General features: G+C 40.9%; 1 protein-coding gene across 3 annotated transcripts in view; it reads left to right on the top strand.

Moving 5' to 3' along the window:
• MRPL18 (mitochondrial ribosomal protein L18) overlaps window positions 1–8,782 on the top strand; it is a 52,834-nt gene extending 44,052 nt beyond the window's left edge. The window contains exons 5-6 of one of the 3 annotated variants that reach the window (XR_012788979.1): window positions 218–327; window positions 8,092–8,782. Coding sequence is in view for 1 of the 3 variants with exons in the window: in XM_075576136.1 (XP_075432251.1) it covers window positions 8,092–8,163 (72 nt within the window). In the remaining 2 variants the exon portion in view is untranslated. The remainder of the gene's footprint in view (window positions 1–217; window positions 328–8,091) is intronic. The other 2 variants (XR_012788980.1, XM_075576136.1) reach the window with 2 other exon arrangements.
• Window positions 8,783–10,641: the final 1,859 nt, after the last annotated feature.

Genomic DNA, 10,641 nt, shown 5'->3' with positions numbered 1-10,641 from the left:
AGATCGGTTGTAATTTAACTAATGCAATCGAGCGCCCGTGAGAAGGGGGCATGCTGACTCATTGGTTTAGGAAGGGAACTGTGGGTATTTAGTGGATTGGTTTTGTGTACTACATTCTTTGACAAAGGCCTGTGCGGTTGAAATGCGTCAGAGTTCCTGCTTTGCTATTTTTTATGTGCCAATAAATACTTTGTACCCAGTACCCTGCAATTTTTAGTCTCAAGTTTTATCCAAGGCAGCTGCACCGCCATTCACGACTTCCTGCATCTTGAACCTCCTCGGTAGGAGCACGCCAAACAGCATCTGGACCTCCTGCATATCTATCATGTGAGTTTACTCCATTTTTCATGCCACTCAGCTATTCAGTTTCACTTCAATCATTGTACCCTTGCCTGTGACACCCATGTTAGTTATACCTTATTAAGGCTATTGGGAGTCCAAACAGCGTGGCTATTAAGTGTTTTACAGTGACATCACTGATTGTGGACATTGTGGAGTTTGGAGGTTCATATTCTACATGCTGTTTTATTTGGATATACAATTCTGATATAACTGTGCATGGACTTTCCTTGTGAGCATTGCATAGGGGACAATTACCCTATTCTACTATTCTCTCTAGAGGATGGAAGTAAAGGGTGAAAACTGAGCAAAGCCAGCAATATGTAATATACTAATATTAGATGTATAAACTCATCAGAAATTATATTACACGTATAGACCTGAGGGAAGGTGTCACGTACAACCCCCTGCTAGCACGCGACGTGTATATGGGACAAGGGTTAATACCGACGCTCGCAAGCGCACCCACTCTTCACCTCCGTAAAGGTCCGTCAAATGGACAGTATCCCCTCTTACAGGATCAAGGATCAATACACAACCCGCAAGCTGCCCCACTTTTCACCCACTCAGGGGTCCCTCAAATGAGTTGTATCTCTCCTCAAGCCGTCCCAATATACCACCGCCATGAACAGCACACAAGTGAGCACGTGACTTTAGATATGCAACCAGGGTTAATACACAAAGGCTTCTCTAGCAACCCCCCTTTTTCCACTGCAAGGAACCAGCGAGTTAGTATTAACCCCTACTCAATTGCACATCATAACCATCCACTGCCACCACCTGAGGTTATGCAGATATGATAAAAGATCTTAGACTAAAATATCCGCCAGGGCCTCAGGTCCCTGTTTATTATGGGAAAAACTATGCACTTTAACACAAAATCAGTTGTAGTAACATGTGCCTGAATATAGCAAGTTATTCTCTCCAGCGTGCACAAAGTTCATTCAGAGCCCAAAGCAATATATATAACAATACAGTGCTTGAATTACAGAAAAGGTATTAAAAAATAAACATACAATTACAATATAAGGCAGAACAGCTTCTTAAAATAAAAGGGGTAAAACAGAAAATCCTATACAGTACATTACCACATGCTATGGATTTTCCCCAGAGAGGCACTGGTTCAGAAGATGAGGTCTGCTATGCTATCCAAGCATGCCCCTAGTCAGATCTGCCCAGTAACAAACTCCTCCATACTTAGATACAATATTTTCTTAGGGCACCGTCATAAGCCCACCCCTTTCTACAGAATACTTTGAAATTCAGACCAGACAGAAACAGTCCTGCCCAGTTTCAAACCCAGCATTTGGTATTTTGTTAAACAAGTTTAGCTCATTAACCCCTCAAGCACCAAAGGGAATTAAACAACCTAGTAGCTCATGATATTATCATGACAGAAGGGTAGTGAGGAACCCGTTCCCTCATGTCTGTAATATCATTTCTGATGAGTTTATGTTTTTAATTTTAGTCATATATAGTGCCATCTAGTGACCACATTATAATATTATTTGTGTGAATATTAGGTATTTATATGAATCCTTTAAAAATATATATTTTATTGATTATTTTATTCATTAAATCATCTTCTTATTAATATTGTATGACTAGAGTTCATGTTTTTTATAATTATTGAATATGTACAGTGTATTGTATGTCTTTATTTATATAGTGCCATAAATGTACATAGCTCTTCACAGTAGTAATACATGTTGTAATCATATAAATAGCAAATAATATATATAACAGGTCATGGGAATAAGTGCTTCAAACATAAAAGTAATATTAAGGAAGAGGAGTCCCTGAGGAGCTTAGAATCTAATTGGTATGTAGGGGAACATATAGAGACTGTAGGAGGGAATTCTAGTAAGTGCGTCTGCAAGGGGCTAAGCATTATCCAGTGCTATTCATATGCTTCTTTAAGCAAATGTGTCTTAAGGTGGGTCTTAAAGGTGGATAGAGAGGGTGCTAGTCGGGTATTGAGGGGAAGGGCATTCCAAAGGTGCGGGGAAGAAAGTGAGAGGTTTAAGGCGGTAGAGAGCTTTAGATACAAAGGGGGCAGAAAGAAGACATCCTTGAGAAGAACGCAAGAGTCAGGATGGTGCATAGCGAGAAATTAGGGCTGAGATGTAAGGAGGGGCAGAAGAGTGTAAAGCTTTAAAAGTGAGAAGGAGAATGGAGTGTGAGATGCGGGATTTGATCGGAAGCCAGCAGAGGGATTTCAGGAGGGGAGACGCAGAGACAGATTTAGGAAAGAGTAGAGCGATTCTGGCAGCAGCGGTTAGGATAGATTGTAGGGGAGACAGGTGAACGGCAGGAGGTTGCAGTAATCGAGACGGGAGAGAATGAGGGCCTGAGTCAGAGTTTTAGCAGCGTGCTTGGGCTACTGGGTGTATGATCGTATTTCCAACAGTAATGTGGAAGGAGGTAGTAGGGCCATGTTTGGGAGGAAGTATAAGGAGCTCTGTTTTTGCCATGTTAAGTTTCAGTCGGCGGATGGCCATCCAGGATGAGATTCCAGAGAGACATTCAGAAACTTTGGTCTGTATAGCAGGTGTGGTCAGGGGTTGACAGGTACATTTGTGTCATCAGCATAGAGGTGTTATTTAAACCCAAAAGATGTGATTAGGTCACCTAGAGAGTGTGTAAAGAGAAAAGAGAAGGGGTCCCAGGACAGAGCCCTGAGGTACCCCCACAGAGAGGTCGATAGAGGAATTGTTCGCAAAAGAGACACTGAAAGTACGATGGGAGAGGTAAGAGGAGATCCAGGATAGAGCTTTGTTCCGAATACCAAGAGTATGGAGAACGTGAAGGAGAAGAGGGTGATCCACGGTGTCAAATGCTGCAGAAAGGTTGAGTAATATGAGCAGAGTGTAATGACCTCTGTCTTTGGCAGCATGGAGGTCATCAGTTATTTTAGTGAGGGCTGTTTCAGTAGAGTGAGCAGTGCGGAAGCCAGATTGTAGAGGGTCTAGAAGAGAATAGGTGTTGGGAAAGTGTAGCAATCGAGAGAATACAAGACGTTCAAGGAGGTTGGAGGCAAAAGGCAGGAGGGAGACAGGTCGATAGTTAGGACAGGTAGGGTCAAGCTTGCTGTTTTTGAGTAATGGTGTAACGGTTGCATGCTTGAAGGAGGATGGAAAGGTACCAGAGTAGAGGGAAGAGTTAAAGATCTGTGTGAGCATAGGGATTATAGAAGGAGCAAGATGTTTTAGGAGATGGGGTGGAATGGGATCAAGAGGGCAAGTGGTAGAGGAAGAAGAGATCAGCAGTGACACATCCTCCTCCGAGATAGCGGAAAAAGAATCAAAGGCAGGAGGAGAGTTGGGAAGCGGTGTGGAATGGGAGGAGGCAACATATGGGATGTTCTGACTATGGATTTCACCTTTTCCTTAAAGTCAGCAAAGTCCTGAGGTGAGATGAGGAGGCAGCGGAGGGTGGTCTGAGTAGAGTCAAAGACAGAAAAGAGTCGGCGTGGGTTATACTTGTGTGTTTAGTGATGAAAAGTAGGTTTGTTTAGCCTGAGAGGGCAGAGTTGAAACAGGACAGCATACATTTTTTAGTGAAGGAAGTCTGCGAGTGCATGAGATTTCCTCCAGAGGCGTTCAGAGGAACGCGAGTGGAGGAACCCAGCATGCGCGTGTGGGAATTTAGCCAGGGTCTGGGGTTAGAAGGGCGAGGACGGCAGAGAGAAAGCGGGGCATGAAGATCAAGAGAGGAAGATGAGGCAGAGTTGTAGTTTCTGACCAGGTTGTCAGGGTCTGAAGCAGAACTGAGAGAGGAGAGTGAGGAGCGTAAAGTGGAATCAAAAGCTGGTAGGTTAATACAGCGCAGGTTTCTGCAAAAACGAGGGCGAGATGGAGAGAAGCGAGAGAGAGAAAATGAGATGAGGTGATGGTCAGTGAGAGGAAAAGGGGAAATGGAGAAATCGAAGAGAGAAGTTTTTAGTGAAAATCAGGTCTAGGTAGTGGCCATCCTTGTGGGTGCTGGCTTCAGTCCACTGGAAGGCCAAAAGAAGAGGTTAGAGATAGAAAGCGGGAAGCCCAAGGGAGAGAGGGGTCATCAATGTGGCAATTGTAGTCCCCAAGGAGAACAGGGGAGTCTGAGGAGAGAAAGAAAGAGAGCAAGGATTCAAAATGAGAGGAAGGCAGAAGGGGGATGAGTAGCGGTTGGTGGGCGATAGATGACTGCCACGTGGACAGGGAGAGGAGAGAATATCTGGACTGTGTGAACCTCAAAGGAGGGAAAAGAAAGATAGGGAGGAATAGGAAGGGTTTGGTAACGGCAGAGAGAGGAGAGCAGGAGCCCCACGCCTCCACCCCTGCAATCAGGGCGCGGAGTGTGGGAGAAGGAAAGGCCACCCTAGGAGAGGGCAGCTTCCAGAGAAGAGTCAGACTGAGATATTATTACTTGCACCTTTGGGCATTCTCAATCATTGTGGGTATATAAAGACACTTGTGGCTATTGCCATCCATAATCCCTGAGGAAGTTCCATCACAAAACGAAACACGTAGGATTGGAGTGTACTAGGAGTCAGGAAGTCTGACCATCCTCTAAAGTCTAGAGAGCTTACACGGCTTCTGTCTCCATTGCCTTGCTTGTCAGTGCAGGCTTCTTTGACTGCATATCCGGGTTCCAACCTTGATAGCGGTCATGACATCGAAACAAGGAAGCAGACACAGCGGAACACAGATGGACTACTACACAGACTCCAACTACCTCCTCTCTGCACTCAGTAAAGATTACCTGGGACCAGGAGAGTCTATGAGCCAGGACATTGCTCATCATCACTCTGCCTGAATCAACTTACAGTTCTGAGTGCAATTCTGTTAATCTAATACATATTATTTATACAGTGTTACATAGTAGATGAGGTTGAAAAAAAGATATGCGTCCAAGTTCAACCTATGGTAAATTTAGACAACAGATACTTTATTCTATATCTATACTTATTGATCCAGGGGAAGGCAAACAAAAATCCCCAGTGACATATCATCCAATGATATTTCATAAGGGGAACAATAAATTCCTTCCTGACTCCAAAAATTGAAAATCAGATTACTCCCTAAATCAACATCCTTCTCATGTATACTTATTTGGTATATATTTTTTTTAACAAGTCTATTGTATCCAACATTAGTCTCCATGGGTATTCAATCCCACATTGTAACTACCCTTACTTTAAAGATTCCTTTACTTTTTTTGCTGGTGAAATTTCCTTTCCTCCAACCTTAAGGGGTGGCCCAAGTTCTTTGTACTGTTCTTGGGATAAATAGTTATTTTGAAAGCTCCTTATACTCGAATATGTTTGTATATAGTTATCATATCCCCTCTTAGACGCCTCTTCTAATGTAAATCTAATTTAGCTAGCCTATCCTCATTAATTAGATTGTCCATCCCCTTTGTTAATTTGGTGGCTCTTCTCTGTACTCTCTCTAGTTCCATAATGTCTTTTCCAAAGGAGTGGTGCCCAAAATTGTACTCCATATTCAAGGTGTGGTCTTACTAATGCTTTGTAAAGGGGCATAATTAAGTTTACTTCACTTCCATTCATTGCCCGTTTAATGCAAGGTAAGATCGTGTTTGTCTTTGCAGCTACTGCATGACATTGGGCACTATTGCAAAGCCTGCTGTCTACAAGCACTCCTAAATCCTTTTCAAATGATTCTCCCAATTTATCCCCATTTAATGTGTAAATCGCCAGTTTATTCTTGCTTCCCAAATGCATAACCTTACATGTATCTTTATTAAACCTCATCTGCCATTTACCTGCCCAAGTATCCAGTCTCTCCAAGTCCTTCTGCAGATAAATTACGTCCTTCTCTGATTTTACTACCATACACAATTTAGTATCATCAGCAAAGATGGAGACTGCTCTCGATGCCAACCTCAAGCTCATTAATAAACAAGTTAAAGCAGGGATCCCTGTACCGATCCCTGAGGTACTACACTCACGACTTTAGCCCAACCTGAAAAAATTCAATTTATGACAACCCTCTGTTGTCTGTCCTTCAACCAATTTTCAATCCAGGTGCATATCTTTTTACTGAGACCAATTTTCTTTATTTTGTACACCAACTTCGTGTGGAACCGTATCAAAAGCCTTTGCAAAATCTAAGTAGACCAAATAAACTGCATTACCCTGATCTAATTTCCTACTTTACCTCCTCAAGAAACAGATGAGGTTAGTTTGGCAGGATCTATCCTTTTTTAAATCCATGCTATTACGAATAATTTTTGTTTCCATTAGGTATTCCTGAATATTATCCGGTAATAAACCTTCAAGTAGTTTCCCCACTATTGAAGTCAGGCTTACAGGTCTGCCATTCCCCGGTTGTGATCTAGCTTCCTTTTTAAATATAGACACCACATCTGCTTTACGCCAATCTTTTGATACTGAGCCTGTGGAAATGGAGTCCTTGAATATTAATTATAATGGTTTGGCTATTACTGAGCTTAACTCCTTGAGAACTCTTGAATGTATGCCATTGGGGCCTGGTGCCTTATTTACTTTAATTTTATCAAGCCACCTATGAACTTCTTCCTCAGTTAACTAATTGTTCATTAATATATAGAGGTTGTGGCTTCCTCCTGCGGCACTACAATTGAAATGGATTCTTCTCTGGTAAACATAGGCAACACATTTGTTTAATACCTCTGCTTTTTCCTCATCTCCAATAATCTGCCTACCCATCCCACTGAAAGGGTCCAATATTTTCTCTTCTGATTTTATTTTTTTGGGAATTAAGGTACTTAAAGAACTTTTTAGGGTTGACCTTACTTTCTATTGCAATCCTTTTTTCATTATCCATTTTTGCTCATTTGATTTGCCCTTTTGCAATTTTTGTTATCTTCCTTATAATTCTGATATGCTGCCTCTGTCCCTTCTTATTTGAATCTAAATGCCTGCCTCTTTTCCATTTCCTCCCCTACCTGTTTATTTAGCTACATTGGTTTTGACTTATTTCTTTTATACATATTACCCACTGAGAAGTGTGCTTTTCTAACATTATTTTAAAGACTGCCCATTTATCTTCTACATTTTTTTTTCCTGCAAAAACATCATCCCAATTTATTCCTTGTAGTTTAGACCTCAGTTTATTACAATCCGCCTTTCTAAAGTTTAAGGTCTTCGTTGGATAATTTATTTCTAATGAGACCATGTTATGATCACTGTTGGCAAATATTCACGTCCTGGAACATTTAGATATTACTTCTACATTGTTTGTTTGATATTGCCAAATACAGTATTGCCCCTCTCCTGGTTGGTTCCTCAAAAATTTAGGTCAAGTAATTTATCTTTAAGCACCCCCAAAAACCTGTTTTTGTTGTAACGCCAATCTCATGGATTTATCACAGAATCCAGACTGTCACCTACTACATGGTGTAAGCCATTATCCCCAACACGTTATTCTCTGTTGGTTGTGTTTGCTCCCCTTATACATGTTGGGGCTGGAGGCTCACCCCTTTTTGAAGGATGTTTTAGCACCAATAAACTTCATCCTTTTTTCTGTTTTTATATAGATGGTCTAACACACAATGACTTTTTATTCTTATTATACAGATTGTGGGAATTTGAATATACACGGGTTGCATTAAAAGCTTTCAGCCTGTCCGTGGTGCTCAGTCTGTCTTCATGTATTTTATTGTTCATTGGCACTTATTTTCCCAGTTTCATCCATACATATTTGAAATAAATGTTTAATTCTTCAAAATGCTTTTGCCTTTATTCCTATGCTTTATTTCTTGTTCTAGGTACAGCGCTTTCGTAATGCAATGAAAGAAGGTGGAGTGGTGTTAAGTGAGCCACGTCGCATTTATCAATGACAAGGAAGGGTTGAGGCAGCAATGAAGCATCTATTTTTTTTTTTTTCCTACCCACCACCCCCTTGCTAATTTTAATCCTGAGATTCTTTGGAACTGAACACAATACTCCAACTGCAGCTGATACCCTGTTTGCTGAGATGTGATTGTTTTGGGTGATCCCCCTCCAGTTATTTGCAACTCCTGCCCAGGTCCATGCTAAGCTTTAGCCCACCTTTACAACCTTTTGTGGCCCTGGGCCTCTGTTGGCTGTAGTAAAGTGGCGGCCCACACAGGCAATCTTGTCTCCCATAAAAGTTTTCCTGTAGTATTCACTAGGAGTTTTAAAATAAGACTTCTATGCAGCTGTGGAATCTGCTCACCTGGGATTACTGTGGTTCAACTCTTCTGCCTTAAGAGAACATCGTACATAACGTACTACATGAGTAAACCGTGCACCATTTCTCTGTTCAAGAATATTGTGTTTGAAGTTCTGAATTAAAGAAACTGGCACTTACATTTTTTCTTTTTGACATTTGCAAATGATGAAATGTTTCTGACAGTGCAATATGAATATCCTAACTGAGTTTATGAACAAATTATTACTTCTGGAGAACAGTATAGATTAAATTCTTAAACTATTTATTTGTGTGTGTCCTATACTCCTTTGGCGGTAATTCTAAATGTACCTAAAAATTGAGTCTTTTCAGAAATACTGAAGTGAGTTAAGATGATACGCACACTTCTAAAATAAAAGAATAACGTTGTTTTGTAAATCACATGTTGCAGAATTTCCCTGGTGCTACCGTTACACTGTATGTGTCTTTGAAAACTTACGTTTTTTAGTACAGGGAGACTTCCAGACCATTTATTTGAATAGAACTGCTTGGTAAATATGGGCTGCAGTCTGTCCAGCTCCATGTGATCGGCATTGGTCTTTTTTTGGTCTATTCTCTATGGCAGAAATGACTCACCTTTTTGCGCGTTAATACCAAAAAAATTAAAACCTTACCCATTTAAAAAATAAAATAAAAATAATACTAAAGAACCGTTTAAAAGGGCTTACCTTACTAGAATTTCTGCTGGTACACCATAGATGACAGCTGTCGGCTATATTTTTGTGGCTTTAATGCTACAAAAGCAGCACTCACATTATCAGTCAATCTGTTTCGTACCTGATTTTTAATTTTTTTGCAGTTCATAGTTGAGAACAAAGATTTAAAATTGGCTACTGGCTGTGTTTTTTTCTTTTGTTTTTTTTCACCTCTTCCTCCTCCATGCATGAACCGTTATACTAAGAATAATGGTAAATGCTGCCTTCAATAAAAAAAATCAAAATGGTGATATAATTACCTGTGTTTCTACGAATGAATGATAGCCTGCAGCATACGTAGGAACCTATGAACTGTTATACTAACATTGGGGCCACTGTGGAAAACAATCCAAATAACTATTGTTCAGTGAGTAATTATCACTGCCACCTAGATGTCAAAGTAAATCTACAGGTTGTTGTTCAATGTTTACAATGGTCACCAATTTATTTCAATAATAACTTTATTTCATATGGTGCTTTTCTGCCAATGGGTCACAGTGCGTTACAGTACAGTAGGGCCCCACTAATACGACGGGTTCCAATCCAGGCCACCGCCGAAAATTGGGGCCCCAGCAATACATACAAAAGTAATGTACATTGCATATCGTTTTTTTTTTAAGGATTTTTAAAAATTGGGCGCCGTTTCAAATGTTCACGCTGCGTTATCCAGTGTGGGAAGGTAAAGGCTAATTGTGCGCCAAAGCGCACTACTGCCGATTTTCTACGGTGACCCAGAGCAAGGGTATATGGTTTCCCAAAGCAGAGATGTCATCTCAGAGCATCCCTGACAACCTGGAAGCATTACATGGCAATCCACAGCTCTACAAATACGGAAGAGGTCATCGCTCCGTCACACAGCAGCTTCCATATAGAGCTGCAGCAGTCAAGCACAGAACCAGCATCCCTGCCAACACGCATGACAAGAACAAGACTCGGTACTGTACAGGTACCTTAGAGGCATGTTTTATTTTGTAGCATGACAACCACTGAACAATGTACACTTAGGCAGGAATAATCCTGCCCCCCAATGCGTCACACATGGTCCAAGCATTATCCAAAAACTCTTGTAATGTGAAAATACAAAACTTGCACATGGGCTTTCAAACATACTGGAAAAAAACAGCACCGTAAAGAGTAAGCAATACAGTACTGTAAATATATTTATTGTTGGAAGGATGAAGTTGATGGCACTTCATCATACAAATCTTATTTGGTATGATGATGAGAATTGGATGAATCTCTTGCAGGAATTTATGTTTATGTTACTGTTGGTTTTTGGAGATTCTTCAAGGGTAGCTGTTTCTGCTAAAGGTTGTGGTGGTACTTAAAGTAGGAAAGCAATGTGGATTGCCGTCTCCTTTCCCTTAGAATTTCTTTATAGCATGCAATCTCGTATAGAAGGCTTGCAT

Source organism: Ascaphus truei, chromosome 18 (genome assembly GCF_040206685.1).
Source record: "Ascaphus truei isolate aAscTru1 chromosome 18, aAscTru1.hap1, whole genome shotgun sequence".
Classification (NCBI taxonomy): Eukaryota; Metazoa; Chordata; class Amphibia; order Anura; family Ascaphidae; genus Ascaphus; species Ascaphus truei.
Note: the sequence above shows the minus strand (reverse complement) of the source record. Positions and strands in the feature narration are given on the sequence as shown.